The sequence below is a fragment of the Homalodisca vitripennis genome, chromosome 4, assembly GCF_021130785.1.
Source record: "Homalodisca vitripennis isolate AUS2020 chromosome 4, UT_GWSS_2.1, whole genome shotgun sequence".
NCBI lineage: Eukaryota > Metazoa > Arthropoda > Insecta > Hemiptera > Cicadellidae > Homalodisca > Homalodisca vitripennis.
This window is the reverse complement of record NC_060210.1, coordinates 104948269-104970365: the sequence shown is the minus strand read 5'-3', so window position 1 is coordinate 104970365 and position 22097 is coordinate 104948269. Positions and strand designations below refer to the sequence as shown.

General features: G+C 34.5%; 1 protein-coding gene across 2 annotated transcripts in view; it reads left to right on the top strand.

Annotated features, from left to right (window-relative positions):
- Nucleotides 1-18197, top strand: part of LOC124359881 (E3 SUMO-protein ligase RanBP2) — a 141968-nt gene extending 123771 nt beyond the window's left edge. For both annotated transcript variants that reach the window (XM_046812995.1, XM_046812994.1), the window contains 4 exons: nt 4818-5046; nt 5147-5454; nt 9134-9262; nt 17924-18197. In XM_046812995.1, coding sequence (XP_046668951.1) covers nt 4818-5046; nt 5147-5454; nt 9134-9262; nt 17924-17986 — 729 coding nt within the window. In that variant the 3' untranslated portion in view covers nt 17987-18197. The remainder of the gene's footprint in view (nt 1-4817; nt 5047-5146; nt 5455-9133; nt 9263-17923) is intronic.
- Nucleotides 18198-22097: the final 3900 nt, after the last annotated feature.

Sequence of the window (22097 nt, the reverse complement as noted above, 5' to 3'; positions counted from 1 at the left end):
TCTTGAGGCAATGCAATTAGAGGATACATGGTTCCAACAGGATGGTGCCACTGCACACACAGCGAGGGTTACCATGAATTGTTTGAGGCAAATGTTTCCTGGACGGCTTATCTCTTTGAGGGGTGATGTGAACTGGTCGGCACGCTCACCAGACTTAGTCCCATGTGATTTTTTCCTTTGGGGTTACCTGAAGTCGAAGGTGTATATCAACCGTCCCAACACCTTGGAAGACCTAAGGAACAATATTGAGGCTGAAATTGGCAGAATACCAGTCGACATGCTTGTTAGAGTTCATGAAAACTTCAGAAAACGTATGCAGCCGTGTGTGGATGCCGAAGGTCGACATTTGCCAGATACATTATTTAAAACCATGTAATTTAAAAATTCCCTTACTGTTCAATATAATTAAAATAAAAAGTAATGTTTTCTAAGGTTCATAATTTTTTTATTTCATTTCCAAATCAGCAAATTACCGCGCTCCACCCTGTGAGCAATAGTTACATATAAATGATTGTATGGTTAATTATTGTATTATTTTATAGTGTTATTTATTTTATGTTATGTGTGTAACATTTTTTTAGTCTTAGTTTTATAATATAATCATAGTATTTGTATTCATGACACTATTCATTGTAGTATACGCTATACAAACTTAATAAAGCAATTTCTGATTCTGTATGTAATATACAAGCTGTGTTTAAAACCTCAACCTTATTCGTATTAAAAAAGGAAATGACCCTGAGGCATTGACATACTGTGTCAGCCGACTACAAATTATCCCTTAGGAGTAATCCATAAAATGAGAGTTCCTAGCCAAAAAGACCATTTAGGCATTTCGCATAATTATAACTAATTATACGTAATCAGCATTTTGTTGTCAGCAGCTGATTTGATGTGAAGCTATTTATATCTGTTTTGTATTCAGGTGTATATTAATAGAAGATATTGTTATATTTGGTACAACAGTTAATAAGTAATGCAAAAATATTGTATTTAATAAAAATATATTGTTTTATAGCTGTTTAATTGTCAATTTTTTAAATGCTCGATAGGATGCTGGATTATTAAGGGTTTAATGTCAAACCCTGTACTGAGTGCTTATCACATATTTGTTTAGTACAGTATCTGCAGTATGATGGAACACATAAAACAGTCATATTGCATCCAGTTTTGTCAAAAACTTGAAGAATCCGACTCTTTACATCTTAAAGCTATTGGCTCACATACTGCAGATCTTTTCACCTGTCACTAAAAGAGTTAAACATTGACAACAATAGCTAGTCAGTTTGAGTATGACCCAAATCCAAAATGCAGTCTTGTCGAATTACACAGCATTGCTCTGCCTGAAATCTGTAAAGTATAAAGCAAGATCATGCTGACTTTTGTACTGTAGTGGAACAGTTCATCATTAGTATCTGATCAGACTACCATTAGTGGTAGTACTTAAAAGTTCTACATGGCCTATGAAATGTAATATGGAGTAACTTTTGAATCTCAAAATCAATCTCATCAAGACAATGCTTCTACAAGTTCATGCCACCTTGTTCAAAACGTTGTGGCAAATCATAGCATCTCTGTATTGTTACCCACCCTACCTATTACCCCTATTCTCCTGATATGGCACTGTGTGATATTTGGATGTTTCCTCACATAATATTGCTCATTAAAAAGCCCTAATTTGGAACCAGGAAAGACGTAATTCATACATGATGGGTCAATTACACATAACACAGCTATGGTGGGAAGGGCTGATTCAATGTGAATGTTGAGTTTAGCTCCAGTTCACCTTCCACTTATGTTCAGCGTCTCAAATCTCAAGCTGGAGACTTGACTTGTGTAATCGGAGTCATGTTCGTATGAATGGATCCAAAAATAGTTGGTGACAAAGAATGAAGAAGCTCAAAATGAACCCTTCGCATCATTTTGACATAAGAGGTACCCAGACTACAAAAAGTATTGCAACATAGATGAAGAGGTATCCCTAGAGATCAATCTCTATGTCTAACCACTTTTGTCATAGGGGAAATCTAACAGGACATAGAAATAATTAGTGATACAGGAGGGATCTTAACCGCTCACATCTTCAACCTCTACCTCTTCAAAATTTTAAATTAAAGTTTATATGGTATTACTAGACCTGCATCTTTTAGATATTAATTGCTGATGTGGTGAGGTTGCGGTTGTTAAAGTTTCCAGTGCAGGTAATGTAGGTTTTCTGGCTCAAATACGAGATGTAGTGTACCCTAGGCTTCTATTCTAGGATCTGTCTTGGTTGTTGTCTACATTAATGATCTTCGACTATACATCTATAAATAGCAAGATTGGCATTGTTCTTCAAGTGCATCAAAAAATAATATTGCATGCATTGTTCTTCAAGTGCATCAAAAAATAATATTGCATCTGCAATGCTATCAACAAACACAACTGTTCGAGAAGCATCTTAATGCTCTAAAAATGAGTGCACTCAATAAAACTATATAATGTTCACTAGCAGTGATTATTTTGCACTGTTGTTCTAAATTTGATTTGAAATTTATTGAATGTTCTTAATTATATAACTATACTGTAAGAATGAATAAATATGACATTTTATTAATTATATAAACTGTGATGTAAAAATAAATACAATTATTATTGGTTATTATTGATAAACTTTTGTAATTATCTTATACAAGATAATTATAATTATTTTGTGCTGTTCCAATTATAGCCATACATCAGAACTTATCTAGTGACTCTCATTCTAAGTTATCCATTACCCATGTGAGATTTGTCTACCCGTTGAGTTTTTTTTTCCTTTATTCATATACCTCAAGTACAGAGATAGTCTCAAAAGGTAGTTAAATTAATTGGTAACTTGTAACGTTTTGCATAGAGCATTAAAGTCCATGATTGGTCAGTTAGTAGAACTCTTCGAGCGTGTAGATGGCCTGGCGTGAGAGCAGTTTTCGGAGTTCGAACTTGAGCTGTTTCCCTCTCTTCATTCTTATTTGCGTTGGCAGACAGTTGCTCAGCTTTCTTCCCATCATGTAGGATAGTTTTTTTTCTCGTACTGTGCTAAGTGATGAGTGGGAAGTGGATACATCGTTGAGTTGTGGGTATTATAGTAGTGTAGGTTTTCGAGTCTTGATAGGTTTTCGAGTCTTGATAGGTTTTCTCTATCAACGTACAGGACAACTTCTTGGATGTAGAGAGCTGTCACGGTCAAGATCTTTAATGTTGCAAAGGCCTCTCTGCACCTCTCCCAGGAATGGAGATTTGCAATAATTCTAACTGCCTTTTTTTTGAAGTGTCAGAATTCTGGTCATGTTATTGATGTCCCTCCCCAAACAGCTAGACGTATCTTAGGTGTGTCTCAAACAGAGCAAAATAGGCAGTACGTGCTGTCATCAAGTCACCGATTGTTTTAACCTGCTTGAGTGCATATAAGGTTGAGTTTAGCCTATTACAGAGCTGGTCAATGTGAGGAGTCCAGGATAAGCTTGAGTCAATTATGATTTCGGGGAATTTGGTTTGTTCAACCAAGTTGACATCTGGTAGACAGTTAATTTGTCCTGCTCTTCTCCCAAACCCTAGTTGGTTAGTTTTAGAGGGGTTAACCACTAAGTCATTGCCATCATGACTTATGGCAATATTGATACACCATGTTGGCAGCAACGAAAGCATTCAGACAGATTTTCAGGTGTATTGTTGTCAAGGATCAAAGTTGTATCGTCAGCATACATCAAAGTTTTAGAGTATTCGTGTAAGTATTCTGGAAGGTCATTAGTAAAGAGAATGAACAGCACTGGGCCAAGCACAGATCCCTGTGGCACACCTCTGAGGTTGAGGTTAAGATTGGATTGCTTTGGTTAGTCCTTTTCATTTGATTTTAGTTCAACTACTTGACTTCGGCCTTTGAGGTAGCTTTCAAACCATTTCAGGGCTGTTGCTGTTATACCCAATTCTTTTATTTTCTTCTGTATGAGGTTGTGTCCCATACAGTCAAAGGCTTTACTTAAGTCCAGAAAGACAGCTGTAGTCAGGTTTCCATATTCTATGCTATCAGTCAGTGATTCCACTTAGTCAATCATTGCTGTTATAGTAGACTTGCCTTTGATGAAACCATGCTGAGAACTACTTATCAGGTTGTTCAAATTACAATGTTCTAATAGCCTGATGAGGACTATTTTTTCACAAAGTTTTGAAACTGTTGGTAGTAATGAGATGGGTCTGTAGTTACTTAATTCTGCTTTGCTCCCAGTGTTAAATTTAGGATAGATTTTTAATATTTTTAGTGACGAGGGAACGTGACCTTCGTTGAAAGATTTATTGAAGATGTTTCAACGAAGGTCACGTTCCCTCGGCACTAAAAATATCAAAAAGCTATTAAATGACAAGTGATTCACTGTTAGTAAATATGAGTCTTCGAGATTTTTGATGTCTTAGATCAACATCCACTTTAAATTGTTTTCATGAAAGTACTTTATTTGTATAAACCTTTTACTGTGGGATTGGAATTCAATGTATGATGAGAATACCAATTGTTATTAAAACATAAATAACAACAATCATCAAAATGGTCATGAGAATTATGAGCTTTTAAAATAGTATTGTTACTTAAAATACAGTTGAATTTGTTATGCATAAGCATAAACTTAATTTACATTTATTAAATAGAATAGTACTTTCAATATCTAATCACAATTAAAAGTTGCATTTGTAATCTTTATTAATTTGCTCCGATTATTTTTCAGTATTGTTTGATATTAAAAGTTATCAGGAAAAGTTGTGCTTTAACACTAATAATATTTTATTACAAATTATACTGTTTTCAGGTTCATAAGGTGGTATGCAATCAATTGATTACTTCAGAACTGGAACTACAACCTCTGGCTGGTTCAGACAAGGCGTTCTGCTGGGCCGGTATGAACATGGCTGAAGAGTACGGGGAACCACAGTTGGAAAAAGTTGCTGTTCGGTTCAAACATTCTGAGATTGCTAATGAGTTCAAAACTAAGCTAGAAGAATGTGTTACCGTTGTTAAAGCACGGAAAAGTAAAACTGGTAAGTTACTATTATTTGTATTTACTAAATGGTATCCAGTTGTTTTACCAATTATGTAGCAATGGTAAACATAATATGTTGACCTCTAAATTTTGTTTAGCACCAGAGGTCACTGATTCATCAGCACAACTCCTAGAGCCTGCGGTTACTATAGAGGAAGTGACAATAGAATACAGTGAAGGAGACGATGGGGACTATGAAAGGGAGTACTCGGAAGGGGAAGACAACGAGCCAATGTTCGAGAAACGGGCGACGTTGCACATCCGAGACCAGGGTAACAAATGGACCAAAGCTGGTCAAGGAGAACTCAGAATCTACTTTGATAATATCAACTTGGCATGTGTTAACTTCAGGATAGACGGTGGCAAGCTGATAACTATAATGATTAGCACGGAAAGCAATGTTCAGGTGAGAAAAAGTGTTTGACTCATTACTATTACACTCTAAATATTTTCTTATGAATTTAATAAATGTAAACAAATGTTCTTCTTTTTCAGTATTTGTTATCAAGTTATGTTCTATATGAGTATCTTTCTATACTCTTAATATACTTAGTTTAACCCTCTACATAGCATGTATCCTTTTAGATACATGATCCTGGCTGTGTCTACTCTGTGTGGAGAGTGTGGTCTACTGATAACACTGCCAATTAAAAGTTTAAACTAACTAGCACAAAGTCTAAGTAAATTTTAGTTAGAAGAAACTATAGAATATGAACATACCTAACATCCTTATAGATAACCAAGTAAAAGTTATTGGTGTTGCACTGGACATTAAATTAACTTGGAATGATCATATAAACCAACTATACAAGGTGAGCACAAGAGTGTATGTCGTCAAACGCATAAAATGGAATGGAGGGGTTAAAGCCGCAATAATTGCATATTATTTGCTCATTGAATTTCATCTCAGATATGCTGTTTGGGGTGGACTGTGGATGGGAGAGCAGAATTCTTCGTAAAAAAAGGCTATACAGTAAAAATACCCCTGGCGACCTTCATCCTCGCCAAAGCTGCGGAGAAGCCTTTCAAACATTTGATATTCTCTTTGTCATCACTCTATATATGCCAGAAGTTATTCTTCATACTGAAAAATTAAGACTTCTGGCAGGCAAAGAGATACACACCCATAACACATGATAAGCAGCCAGCTACATACCACCATACCATCACACGAGTATCTTTGAAAAGAAGCCTTTTTACATTGGTTGGGAACTGAGGACATCCTACCCATCTGGTACATGTTAAGGCTCTCACAGGATATGAATTCAAGAAGAGTTTTTGGAGTTTCTTAGTCAGCCACCAAATCTACTAATGTAAAAGGAAGTTGTCATGACCGGAGCTTATGGTCATGACAAACACCTGTCACATATTCAAGATTAGTAGTTGTAGACAAATCTCTTTCTTTTCTTTCTTCCAAATATGATGTACTGCTGCATGAAATAAAAGGACTTGGAGAGAAAAACCTTTCGAGGCGCTCAAGAGGAAGGCGTCTGACCAAGACTAAGACATAATGAGACTAGAAACAGAAAGTGTGGAAATGGATCAGTGTAAACAGTGATTTAAGGGTAGACTGGTGTCCCTATCTTGCGCATGTTAATTATTCTGTTTTTATGCCCCATTATCTCACCTATAACCTATTGGTCATACATCCTTCAAATTTTCACCCTGTCTTGGTTGGGTATGAGGAGTCCACTGATCTAAAATTAATAATTTACAACATTTATAAGTATTTTTTTAATTTTTTGAATATTTTTAGAGAAATAAAATTGAATTTAAAAACACAATTACTTTAGTAAAATATACAAACTTGCTTTAAATGGTATCATAAGTAGATCAGTAGCACCACTACACTTACCTTAAAGTGCAGTAAAAATGTCATGTCTATATCTTTATCAGTTTCTGAGATAGTGAGGTTTTTTGTCAAAAAGTCAAACTTAAGGAAAATACAATAAACCACAAAAATGACAGAAATTGTTGATAACTAGCTTGCTAAATTGAACTTTAACTCAAAACCCCTTCCAGGTATGTAGTCTTGTTCTTCATCTGGATCCTCTAGCATCAGTCTTTTCCTCCTTCTTTCTGTCCTGGCTTCCTTTGTTACTTGTTGGATGGCAATCTCCGCTTTCTTGATCTGCAGATTGTCAGCATCATTCATTGCAGCTTCCATGTTTTTACCAGTGTCTTTGATTCCACACTATTTTAAAACACTAAGTCTGGACATACACCCATCATTGAAAGTGGAAACAGCATCCCAAACTCCCAATTTTAAGGTTTCCTCCCCAACAAAATGGTTTTTGGAAACATGTGACAATATGACATTATTGAATGATTTGTCGAAGTTTTGAGTTTTGCCATGCAAACATTTTTTTAACAACTCCTCACTGGCCAGATCTCTAAAACATAGGTTTGATAGCAAGCATTACTGGTGTTGGGGTAGGTTTACGCTTGTAAGTTTCTCCTTTTGCTTTTGCCTTTATGTAACCACAAACATTTTTGTCTCAAAGGTGATGGGAGGGGGATTTATCTGTCGATACCCCATGAAACCATATTGCCCACACTGTCTTTACCATTGCATTTAAACTACTGCAATGGTTTCTGATATTTTTACTATATTAATCCTGCATTTTATCTATTAAGCTATCAGGAAGTCTTCCAGCTCCCTTCATTGTCTTTCTATCAGCTTCTTTGTATAGGACTGCCAAAATGGATAAAATGGATGCCAAAAATTGCATATTAGGCATTAATTGAATCAAACGTTAGATTTGGCATAGGCATTTGGTGTCTAACAATAACTTCATATTTGAATGTTTTTATATTAAGAGTAGATGTTTAAAAATACTTTTTAACAGGAGAATAGAGAACCCAATTAACTTAAGAGAAAATGGGATATCAGTTGACACCAAGAAAAATATGTACATTTATAACAAGATTGTAGATGGTTTTATAAAAACAAAAGATAAACATTTACAACACTCAATCTAGCATAACATACATACTTCTAGGACTCTTACCAAGTAGGGAGAGAGGTTGCCAGAGCATTATATTCCTTATTATTTTAATTTAATTCCAGATGAAATTGAAAATTCTTTAAAAAGGCAGTGCAAAAATGGCTTATGACTCAGAACTTTGAATAGTTTTATAAAGCACCAAAAGGAAAATCTGTTCAATGTTGATCATTTTGCAGTGCCTCTATATTTTTTTAATACTCACTAAATGCTAATCCTGTTATATTTTAAAATCATCAAGCAGACAAATGGCTACACATTTTGCACTTATTTATTACATTCATGTTATCTATTGTATTGCTTGTTGGAAGTTCCTGTTGTTTGTTATTTATTACTATTTATACATGCTTTGTACACTGCTTTTCAAAATGAAGTTTAGTATTGTGTCATAGTTAATATTTTGCTATTTGTTACCATTATTTTTCTTGTTTTGCATTGTTTTTATTTAATTTAGAGTTTATTATTGTTGATATCTCTATAGTCTGTATCTTGCTATTGATTTCTCTTGGCACACTTAGTTGTTGTATATTTATTTGGTAGTTATAAGTGTTTCCCTTCTATTTCTCAACTTCCAATCATTATTATATGAGGTATGATCACTCAATAATTTGAAGTATTAATATGAATGAAGATATAAATGTAAAATTTTCTTGAACACTTTTGTCCACACCGATAAGTCTTGCTGACTTGTTGAGGCTCTATTGTTGTAATATTTTTTTATCAATAAATTCAATCAAATATATTATCTATCGTTCATAAGATATTAAGTTAGTGTGGGACTTTTATAAACACCTTGTATACGTAGAATTGAAAAATACTAAGTTAAAATATTATATATATATATATATATATATATGGTCAAATTCCTTAAAAGAATATGAACTTGTAGAAACTCAATCCTTTTTGCATAAATGAGTACAGGCAATAAGTCTCCCTCTACTTCTCATTCAGAGTCAGCTGAAAGAAACTGAAGCCTTAAAATTTGATATTGCAGGAAAATAGAATTTTCTTTTTGTGATGTATAATTTGTATAATTAACCTATGTTTATAACCTTTCTAATTGAAACATTGGTTTTACAGCAACTGACAGATAAAGAGGTCTCTTGGGAAGGTATAGACCAGGATTTGGATTCAGGTGACTCACAAGAATACAAGGCAGAGTTCTCTTCATCTCAGGCGGCACAGGAGTTTATAGCTATATTTAATGAGGTAAGTTTTCAATTCACTCAAATGGTATTACACAGATTATAAAAATATTATTACACAGAATATAAAATTACTTAAAGTGTTTTCATAATTGTTTATTTTTTACACTAATTTATTCAATAATTACAGAGAATAAAAAATCCATTATTTTAGAAAAGACACATTAAGCATAAACTAACTAATATTGAAAATGATTACAGCATCAATGTAAATAAATTGCATACAAAATGCATTTTTACATAAAAATTCAAACAGTTAGGAATGAAAAATACAATTTGTTGTATCTAAAATTATCAGTAGATTTATAAAATAACCAAAGATTTGTTCTTATATGAAACAAATTGTTCTCAAATTGTAATTGCTCGGATATGATTCTCCTGTATAAATCCTATTTAATTAAGAAGAAAGAGCACACTCCAGATGTATTGCCACTTAAATTGATTTTATACAGGAATGCCAGTTGTGAAAATATCACCTTCCTAGGGTTTTTTTATTATGCAGTATTGTATTACAAAAGAACAGGGTGGCCACCCGACTGGGAAACCAAGAATTAGACAGAGATCTTCTTGTATAACCTGGAAAATGGCAACAAGAAGTTTGTAAGAACTAATGAAATTAAGAAATACGAGGGCTATTCAGAAAGTAACAGACGTTATGAAATAAAGAATTAACCAACTGAAATAGGTACATTTTATTATTATATGCATTTAAAAGCTTAATTCTTAGGCTATTTTTAAACGTAATCTCTGTTTAAATTGAGACGTTTATCATAACGTGACACAAGTTTTTCAATTCCAGTTTTGTATAAATTTGCCGTCTGAGATCTTAAGCACTGATTAACGCCTGCGTGAAGTTCAGCATCACTATCAAAGTGCTGCGTTGCTAGCCAGGTCTTCATCTCTGGAAAAAGGTGGTAGTTGCTTGGTGCCAGATCTGGACTATAAGGCGGATGATAAAACACTTCCCAATCAAAATCATCCAAGACTTGTCGTGTACGTGTATTGTCATGGAAAAACAAAATTTTTGAGCTAAATTTTTTCCTACACTTGTTTTGTATCACTCACCGTAGCTCCTGAAATGTTTTATAGTATCTCTCTGCATTGATTGTTGATCCTTGAATAGGAAGTCAACCAGAATCACACCCTTAGCATCTCATAAAACAGATGGCATAACCTTTCTCGCTAACAGAGTTTGGTGACATTTTCTTGGTTCTTTTGGAGAATGTGTGTGCCTCTAATCCATTGACTGCATTTTTGTTTCACAATTGACATGCTTCACCCATGTTTCATCACCAGTAATGATACAATCGAGAAGTTCTTTACTGTGTTTGTCGTATTCATCAAGGAAGGTTAACAATGCAGCAAGTTTTCGTTTCTTGTGATCTTCCATAGCGATTTTTCGAACCCAACTGGCACAAAATTTGTGGCTAATATTCTGAGAGTTAAGGCATTGTGAAAAAGTGATTTTCACGAAGTTTGTCTTTGATTTTCAACATCAAATCTCCAGTCATTAGGCTAGGCCAACCACTACGACTATCGCTATGAGCATTATTGTGGCAATTTTTAAAGTCAATACCACTGTCTTATTCTGCTTTCACTTATTATTCCATTTCCATAAACTTCACCCAGTTGCATATAGATTCAATTGGTTTATGGTTTTTTGCAAATAAAAACCTTATCACTGAACACACCTCACAAGTGGCAGGATTTTCAATCACACGCATACATTTCAATTAATCTCAGTGAGAAAAGTAAAAGAGATACAGATAGCGTACCACTACAGCTTGATACATTCTGAACACCAGTGTGTTTTGACACCAAGATGACGGCTGTAGCCCCGCCCACTGCCGCACTATTCAAGAATACCTGTTACTTTTTGGATAGCATTAATAATTTTAAGTAATGAAATAAGACACCTTGTGATTTAATCCTGATTAACATGTTCGCTGCTAAAAATCCCTATATAGAGTTCCCTATTTGCTGAAATTTTTTAAATATATTTTTACTTACTTTTGGATGAAATATGATAGAAATATATGAAAATTACTTACAAATCACAAAAATTATCACTCTCTACCATTTGGGAATGCGGTAACTGTGGTTAACCTCCTGAGGACAGTCTTCCTTACCAGCTGGTAACTCTAGTTACCGCTCGCACTAAGGAACGCCCTTTTATGGCAGTGGGAATATTCCAAATGAATACATTGTAGCTAAGTAAATTATATTTTATTCGTTTTAGACACATATAAACAATATTTATACGTAAATGTGAAAACCAAAATGAATGTAAAAGCTTATAAAAATGTGAAAAAGTTTATATAAATCTCTGCTAACTCACTCAAATTCAGTTATTATTTACAAATATGTGGTGAGTAATTATAACAAAACATATTTAAATGTTTACTTGAAATGATACAACAAATATTGTAGCACATAAGTTTATAAAAATGTATTCTAATCCAGTTGTGAGCTCCATTGGCGTGGGTTGGTCTCGTTGTACGCTTTGAACTTGGTTATTGTACACCACTTGGTCCCATGGGAAAAAGCATTGTGTTGCACAACCACTTACTATTATAAAAACTTCAAAAATCATTAAAAATAATGAAAAAGTGTAATGTGAAAACGAAGTGCGTAAAAATGCGGTACCTCCTAGGAGCGAGAAATACATCGTTGTGATAGCTTAAGTGCTGACCACACAGTGACCTCATTTCAGAACAAAGGCTCTGTGGTAACCTAGCACAGCGTAACAGCGGTAACCAGAGTTACCGCCCGTAGCGAATGTGTTAATCTCAAAACATTGTATTTTATGCAAGGTTTTTGTGAAACTGTAAAATGAAGATTGACATATGTTCACAAGACCCATCTCACACCGGTTGTCTCCACTAGTGTATTGGAGTTGTCTTGGTTAGCTCTACCCCTGTTTCGCGTCAAGCCCCCAAACACGTAACAATCCACTGGACAACTGAAGTCAGTCAACCGTCCATCTCGGGCCTCGGCCACTACACGAGCATCGGTAGCTGTAAGCTGCAAAGCAGTAGTGTCTGTGATACAAACAGTTTTTTTCTGTTTAAGTTTTATTCAGTCTCCAAAAAAGGTCCTTGAACAAAGTTGTCCTACTCTTATTTTTGAGCAAACATAGCATTTTGAAAAGATGTGTGTTTTATAGATTATGCAGGCCTAAAATGTCCAGTGTTCACCCTATAAACAGGCTTAGAGTTCAGTTCGGTGAATATTATTTATTATCTGTTTGATGGTTTGGTCAGAGATACAATCCGGTATTTTGAGTACAACAGAATGTCAGTCAGAATTTTACCAGACCTGACAAGGCACCTATTGTAGAAGAAAATGGTAGGTTTGTGACAACAAGTAAAGCCGAAAAGGAAGTGTTTGGTCTGGTGCACAGCAATGACAGAATAAGCTCAGGGCTGAGCGGCATTAAAAAATTTTTAATCTGGAATTGGCAGTGAATCAGTTGTAACGCCATGCTGATTACGTCTGTCGTGGGCAGTATCGAATGTTCTCCATATGTGCAATACAAACAGTAAATTTTAAATTACTGCTCATATCGTTAGTCTAAACGGGAGCACAAGCTACCATCAGTGTGGTACAGTTGTTTGCAAGAACTGGAGGACAGTGTTTGTCATTAAAATCTCAATTATAGACATCACTACTATGTGTTAACAGACTTAATATTACAGGGTAGCCACCCAACCGAGAAACCGGGAATAAGCTGGGAATTTTTCTGAGAACCGTGAAAATTTCAAAAATAATTTTTTCGTCTCCAAGAAAATTATAAAATCATGGCATAATTTGACAGCTGTTTGAATCAAGATTTGATTAATCACGAAATATTGTATTTTACGCCGTGACCTACATCTGACGCCGGTTGATCTAAGGTTACCTCCACTAGTCTAGTGAGTTTATCTTGGTTAGTTCTACTCCTGTGCCGTTGCAAGTCTCCGCCCGTTTTTGAGTACACCAGAATGTCAGTTGGATTTGTAGAAAGCTTAATGAGATACCTTTTGGAGAAGAAAGTATAGTGGGTTAGTTACAACAAGTAACGTCGAGAAGGGGGCGATTGCATCCTGTTTTACAGCAATGACTGACTGAGCTGAGGGTTGAGCAGCAGGAGAAACAATTGTCTGCAATTGGCGGCAGATTAGCGCCATCGTGTGATACTACCCTCCTGCTCGCGTCTGCCATGGCTAGTGTTGAGTGTTTCCCATATGTACAACACAAACATTAAAGTCCCTGCCCAATCTAGCGCCCACCGCCCACCACTAACTGGTTGTATCGCGACTGAGGCCTCGGTTGGTCTATGAAAGATTGCTCCTCACACACGTTTCGATTGTCATCAAATTACATAGGTTAAAACAAAGGAAATGATATCATGTTTTGATATCACGGTCACATCCAAATCTCGACTACTGCGTTTACACCGGCAAAAAATGGCGCAAGTTTTGTGCCCAACTAAACATTGTTAGTCGAAATGGGTGCAAGAACTCTTGTGAGCGCTGCTGCAACCAGTGCCGGGCAGTTGGTTACAGGAACTGGAGAACAGTGTCAGCTATTAAAATTTCAATTATAAACATTGCCGAGACATCACTGTCGTGTGTAAACAGACTTCGTCTTGACTCCCAGAACAACCAGCAATACAACTGTAGCAAGTACTTGCGACAGTTCCCGTGTGTAAAATTGCTTATATTTTTCACATTATGCTACAGTAGTTGTGCAAATTCTCTCGCAACTTTACATGCCTCTGTAAACACAATTTAATGTTGTTGCCAGTCTACAAACGGTAGACGACTAGCCGATCGAATCAGCCACGCTCATCAGTTTTCGTCGTCAGAGCAACATAGGTTGGACGACGGCTGGAAATCCCGTCAGTTCTCTGGTCAACTATTTACTGGAACAACTTTTACGCACATGTGACGATCATTCGGATGATTCAAACTGTTCAAACCAAATAGTCCAACTTGCATGAGGATCTTTATGTGTTGTTTCGTAGTCCTTGACTGTAATCTAACTGACTAACTGACTGAGTCTGCACTGCCTATTCATGGACAGAAACAATCGGCAGTACTCAAATTACCGATTGGTGAAACATGCTTATGTAGTTCTTTTTTAAAGTTCGTTTTTTCTGTGTCTATATTTTTCGATGCTAGCGTGTCTGCTGGTTCTATGCGCGGACTTTACCTCCTTGACAGTAAACAGACAATCGCTAATTCGTATTTTATACGTATGTCGTATTTTGCGTTGTTTTAAATAAATATATTCCCTATAAATATACATCCATACATTTTTAAATAAATGTAATATATTCTGGAAGCTCATTTTATAACCTACCATTTCTATTACTTATAAAGGAAAAATGACTTGAATTTAAAATATATTCATTTCCCTGAATCTCTGCAAATTCTTTCAAAGTAATGTGGTATTCTTAGGCTTTCCCCCGTAGAGTTCAGATGAAAGTATGTGGTTTATTTGTTGATTGTACTGAACCGAAATTATTGTCTTGGACTGAAAGTTCGTCCACCGCTAAACCTCTCACCCGCAATACTGGGCTGCAGTCTGCCCCACGGTAGCGCTGTGTTAGTATTTATTTGTTATCTTTGTATTTCCGAATTGGATACATGTATTTTCTAAACATCACAGAATACACAATCAGTTATTAGGTATACACAATGTTATGTCGACACAGAGATGAAAACTTTAACGGAGCTTTAAAATAGTTGATAAGGATAAATCGTCACCGAATTTCTCTCATATCGCTAGCAAAGAAATCCTAGAGCACCGCAGCTTTGTGGCATTTCTTGCAAATAACTGCGTGACGATAAAACGTCATCGTTGCACTTGGCGTAAAAGGTAAATACAATTGTCTATTTGGTTTGAAAATAGACTAGATAATCAGAAATTTTCGACGGGGGAAACCGGAAATTTGAAAAGAGGTTTTGAGTGGCCATTCTGTATTGACTCCTGCACCAACCAGCTATACATGTACAGCAAGTACTAGCAATAGTTCTCCCAAGTAAAATTGTTTATCTTGTTCACATTATGCGACAGTAGTTGCACAAATTCTCTCACAACTTTACCTGCCAGTCTAAATGCAGCTTAATATTGCCGCCAGTCTGCAGACAGCTACCCGGTCGAATCTACCAGGCACGTCAATGTACGTCATCACAGCGGCATTGGGTAGACAACGGCTGGTATAAATCCAATCATTTCTATGATCAATCATTCATCTGAACAACTTCTCCACACACGATTATCAGTTGGACACCATTCTAACTGTTCAAACCAAATAGTTCAAATATAGCTATATGAGAAGCCTTACATCATGTTGTTTCGTACTCCATGACTATAATCTAACGAACACATGACTTGAACCACAGCCTTTCTTATATTTATTTACTTTGTGGTTGTGTTGTCATCATGGGGTGATTCTGTTCGTATATTATATTAAAGGGCAATCAAAATATTGAAGAGCCATTAACTGATAACATTCATTGTGCTCGTATTCTTGTTGAAACTGTGGGAAGTTCTGTTCTGTACTTGTGTCTACTTTTCTACAGATTGCTAATTAACTGCGCTTCAGTAATTTCTGTAACAGATAATATTCTGATGCAAATGCTTCAGAAAGTTATGTGCTACAGAAACTATATTATCTGCTGGCAGTGGGATATAATGTAATACTTCTTGGGACAGTATTACGGTTTCGTAATACCAGGGTGGCCATTAAGATTGGCAGTCTCAAAAAACTTAAATTATGCATGAATTTCAGATTTCGGGAAAATAAGGGTGGATTACGCTTGGATTTGTATAATGTCCCTGGAATTTTTACTCGAATACTTGATACCACAGCCCTTTTCACTCGATTCTAATACCAACAGAAGTGCTTAAAATACCCTTAGAAAATTACGATTTCACAATATTACAACTAGTGATGTTTGGAAGGTGAATCTCGAATCCAAATAAGTCTGATTGGCAGTACCCAAATAACCAATTGGTAACAAATTACTGTAATTCAATAAATAGTATTTTAATTGTAACTAGTATTTTGTATATTTATTTAGGCACATTATTGCGAGTCTGTTGAATCTATTTCATGGACGACTTATTGGCAGTACGCAAATTACCGATTTATAAAACGTGTTTTTGTAGTTCTTTGTGTATAAACTGTTTAGAAACTTTCAGTAAAAAAATAACATGATGTTTAAATAATAGTTTAATGGAAGTATTTTCTATGCACATATTAGTCAATGCCAACATGTTCACTGGTTCTATGTGCAGACGTTAGATGCTCTGTGGTAGACAGATGATCACTAATTTTTGTCTTATCTTCGTACTTTGTTGCATATAAATAGATTCTCTACGAATATATATTCTTACATTTTTACATAAATGGAATATATTGTGGAGCTTCATTTTATAAGCCTCTATTTCTATTATTTAAAAGAAGAAGGTAGAGGTTAATTATATTGTAGTTTTATAAATATATTAATTTCACTGAATCTCTGTGAATTCCTTTGAAGTAGCATGGCATTTTTTGTATTGTGTGCCGACAAAATCGTTGTTTTGAACCGAGGACTTCATGCACTGCAGACCTCTGACCTGCAATGATGGACTGCAGTGTGCTCCACGGTAGGGCTGAGTTGGTAATTGTTTGTTCACTTCTGACTGGATATATGTATTTTCAAAATATCACAGGAATTAAAGTTATTAGGTATACATAATTTTATGTAGACACATCAAAAGATACATAAGGAGCTTAAAATAGGTGTTAGTGGTGATGGTCACCAAATTTCTCGTATAGCACTGACGATAAAATTTGCTAGGCCTCTGCAGCTTCGTAGCGTTTTCTGTAAATACTGCTGTTGATGATAAACCTTAAGCTTTCCACTCTGCATAAGGGTTAAATGTGTATTACAGTTGTTTATTCATTTTGAAAATGGACTAGAAAATTGGACATTTTTGATCGGGGAAACCGGGAATTTTAGGTTACACATTATTCAGATAGACATATAACGAATAGTTATGTTTACCTACTTTTTCCATTGTTATTGTGCCAAGTTATAATAACGATTTGTACTCCCCTTTGGTTTGTTGGTTTGTAAAAATGTTTTTCTGCACCAAGCATAATTTAAAGATTTATGATTGGTGATTGTTCCAGTACAGGATATAAGCTAAGTGGATTGTGTTTCCAGAAGCATGTATAAGCACTCACATCTGTCAGATTGATTCTCAATAGTTTAGTAAATTAACGAGAAGGTGATACAATAGCTAAAAAAATACATTGATGAATAGTACCAAGTGCATCACACAGTCCCAAACACAAATACAGTAAAAATGTGTAATATGTTTTACATCTATTGCTGGTTCAAATAAGTGATCCAATAGTTCATATTACAAGCCCATTCAATTATACAAGTTTCTATAATTAAACCTGTTACAAACAAGTCACATATTGTAAATTTCATTACTACAGACTTATTCAAGTTTATGTATTTACAACAACTGGCATGATCGAGTTACTACCCTAACTAGCTGAAGTCATTCTGTATATTGGGCCATAATAAATCTGTTTAATGTTTAAACGTGAACAAAGAGCTTCTTATATGAACAAGCTAATCCTATCAGTAATTAATTCGGTATACATCTGTTCCAGGCTACGGAATTGTCTCAGACATTCGACTCCTCATACGTAGAAGAGAGTGGACCTGAAGATTAGACTGTTAGTTTAGGATATAGATTTAAATTAGTTAAGTTGTTATATTTTTGCTCCTTTCCATTTTAATGTTAATGTATAAGCAATGTTTGTTATGTACAAACTGTTTTACATGTATAAAAGTTATGTTGTGACTTTGTAATTGACTTTGTGAAATTTAAGTGAATTCTATTATTAATTCAATATTTTGTGATAAAGTTGTTTAACTAGTTTATACAGACTTATTTTGTTTTCCTGAAACTACTCAAAGCATATTGCCTTTAAATCAGAAGTACATAAATAAAATGTATGTGCAAATTTGAAATTAAAAAACACACACAAGGTAATACCACTGTACAAAAATTCTGATCATAATGAATTGCAAAATCTTTTGTCTTTATCAATAGTACTGTCATTTTCCAACATGTTTTTTAAGGCTATGTTTACTCAGTTAGAAGATAATAATTTACATAATTCTGATTAGCATGAATTCAGACTAGGATGATCAGTAATTTACAGCTGGAATTGATTCAACTAAAAAGTTTAAATCAAATTAATTTCTTCAAAATAATAATTTACTAGAGAATCAGATTAAAACTAATTTTATAGCATTTTCAACAAATTATTGTAAGACAGTGTTAGAAACTTGTGTAATATTAAAAGATAAATTATTAAAACAAGTAGATTCAACACAATGTTTAGGATTAACACTTGATAAACATTTAGCTTGAGCTACACATGTTGACAAAGTTGTCAATAAGATCTCACCTGGATTGTTTCAAATTTATAAAATGTCTAAACTCTGCTCCGCTGATAATTTTAAGAATCTTTTCTGTGCATATATTTACTCCAATTTTCTTTTGGACTATGCATCTATAGAGGAACTTCAAAATACAATCTAAATAGAATACTTTTTTTTACCTAAACATGCTTTATGTTTAAATTGGAATGAACCAGTGAGAGATGTTTCCTTGCTTGGAAATAATGACAGTGTACATCCTTTATATTTACCAAGCTGTCCTTTACCCAAACCAGTTATGTAGTTAATTAACAGCTATAGAGGCTCACAAATTAGAATTCCTTAAGAAGATAAAACATCCTATTTGGGAGCAAGATACCTAAACAAATTACCGCTGTAATTAAAAAATTACAGTAAATTATGTAATTAAAAATAAAACTGATTTAAAAGATACCTTAAGAATATTTCATAGTTAAACCTTTGTATGAGCTTTCAGAATTTATTGAATAATAGGAAATATGAGGCATGTTCAAAAAGTAAGTGCTGTTTCATTCTACTGCTACCGTAGCGTTGTAATAGATATTCCGCGTATGCGCACTAGTTGTCTTTGTTCACTGGCTATCGACACCATTTTAGTTGTTCTATCAATATAACACTATTCAATAAACAGACAACATACTCTTATGAACAAAGTTGTTTACAGTGCAATTCAAGCAGATAGACTTCAGCAACTCTTCAATTACAAAATATTTTATATATTGGACAATTTTAAGTAAGGAGTTTCAGTAGGGCAAGTAGAGCTGTCAATACAGGGGTACTCTGGGAAATAACTAAAATGTCAGGGATGCGGGGGATCCAGTGAAACTGAGAAACTCCGAGACGGCAGCCGGTGAGGAAGGGGAGAGAAGAGGGCAATCATTTAGCAGAGTGGAGGCTTTTAGTGTATAATATGTGTGGAGTAAAAAAAAGGTTAGTGACCATAATTTTTTATAGTATTTCAGTAATTTTTTTTACAGAAAAGGATCATCTGTATTTAAAGTAAATTTTGTAATTGTAATGTTCCATTGAAAGTCTCAACAGGAACTGCTCAATGGGGTAGAAATATTGGATTATTGTGCATGATAAATTTGACATCATCATTTGTTAAAAATCTAAATTTGTACATAAAGGGTGTTACACCACGATTGATATGAGACTATGGTGAATAACAGCAATAGGGTACATGTGTTACCAACAGGGCCGTACTCAGCTTTGGTGAGCCCCGGAAAAGATATTCAGCCAGGCCCGTCATATCCCACCACTCATTACGGTCAAAGTGTGGTGAGGCTGGCCCGACCCCTGGTAAAGTTGTCCTAAAAAACCGGTCTGAGTACGGGCCTGGTTTCCAGTTTATTTAAATTATAATTTTTAGGAGAGAGATTTCAGACTTATGCAGGATTATTGCACTCTGGTTACATAAAAAATATTAATTACTGTGGAGACAAACAGACTCATTAAGGAGAAACAGAGTTTTTCAGATGTGGCAATAGAAAGTGTTAAAACAAATTTAATGATGTAAGAGTATAAAAAGAACACTGTTATATTATAATAAGGAGAGAAAAAAAATATTACATTTTTTAGAAGATTTAGGTTTAGTTTCAAATGGGAGCTCGATGATTTGATTTATTGGCAGTATAGGTGGATTGTTTAATATTAGTTAAAGACAAACATGATAAGTAATACCATTCCAATGATGTGCCAATAGAGATTATTTTGGTTGTTAGGGCTCCTGTGGCCGGGGGTTGGAAGAGGAGAGAGAAGTCCAGCCACTCCGTTTGTTGCCCAAATTAAGGTGGATGGACAGTGAATGTGCTCTCTACAGTGTAAAGACTGAATAGGTGATAGATCCTTCCAAGACTGATGCAGCTCTAGTTTTGTGAAGATAATAAAAAATATATTGATTGTATTTTTAGTTCAACTGATCAAAATTGTTTCCAAACAGAAATTTAAAATTAATTAAAAAACTTCCCTGGTTTGATTATGAAAGTTTATCTAGTAGTAGAAGCGGTTTTTTCAGGCTATTAAATTTGTTTTGTAAGTCTAATTTAAACAAAATTAAGTTAAAATGTATACAGGGGAAACAAGTTTAAACAGTTGTGTATTAGAGAAAAAGAGTAGGTATACTACAATGCTATTATAGAAAATCTGATAGATAGAAAATCTGTAACTGACATGTGGAAGTGCTGGGTGGTGATAAACAGCTTAAATAAATAGGTATATATCTTGAGACTTTACTAAATTAATATGCTTCTACTGCCGAAAAGTGTCCATATGCAGAACCTTTAACTATAATAATTGATGTAATTGATAAGAATTTTAACAACAGAGCTAAAATCGATTTTAAATGGTATTTAAGACAATAAGGCACCAGATTTTGATATAATGTCTTATGAGTTTTATAAAAACTTTCCAGATGCTTTACTTAATAAATTATTATGGTTTATAACAATATTCATTGAATAGATAATGAACCATTGAGTTTCATAACAGTTATCATATTTCCCCTGTTGTAAAAAGGTGACGCATGTGCCTTTGAGGATTAGACTCTTGTCTCTCATAGATTGTGCAGGAAAACTTTTTACCAGTTTATTAACTAAAATAATGGAATTGGTACAAGATCTGAACTTGTTATTAGAATATGAAGAAGGATTTAGAAAGGGTTATTCCACCTTAAATAAAATATTTAACTTGTATGATGGGATTAAAATTAGCTAACTATATATACGAGTATATTGTCAATTTTTATTCCTGTTACAACATGATTGACAGGAATGCTTTAATTTAGAAATTATCAAGCTTAGGTATATGAACAAAAATATTAAATGAATTGAAAAATTAATGATTTGCCAGGTGTTTTAAATGGGGGTTGTAACTTTGAGACTGCATGTATTCCTATACGCAGACAAAATTTTTATTTTAGCACTTCCTGCAATAGGACTTTGATGTCAAATTAATCTACTAGAAAATTACTTTGAAGCATGGAATTTAAAAATCAACCTGACGAAATCAATGTTTAACAAAGGTGGAAAATTTGCAAGACATGACAACTGGTGATTAGAATGGAAGTAATAAGCAATTATAAATACTTGTGAACACATTTTACATCTTACGTGTCATGGGAACTCCATATTGCAGAGAAATCTAAATGATCAAACTGGCTGTAAATTCTGTTTGGATTAGTTTGATAAATAATAACTAATCCGCTGAGCACCAAGTAGCGTGTTTCCACATTATTGAGAAGGTGATTTTGTGTTAGTGCACAAGTCTGAGGCTGAGGCTCTGTAGTAGAATAAGTGTTTATGTAGTTTAAGATGAAGTAGGAATAGGAAGGCAGATGAATGATGTAGTGGAGATGAC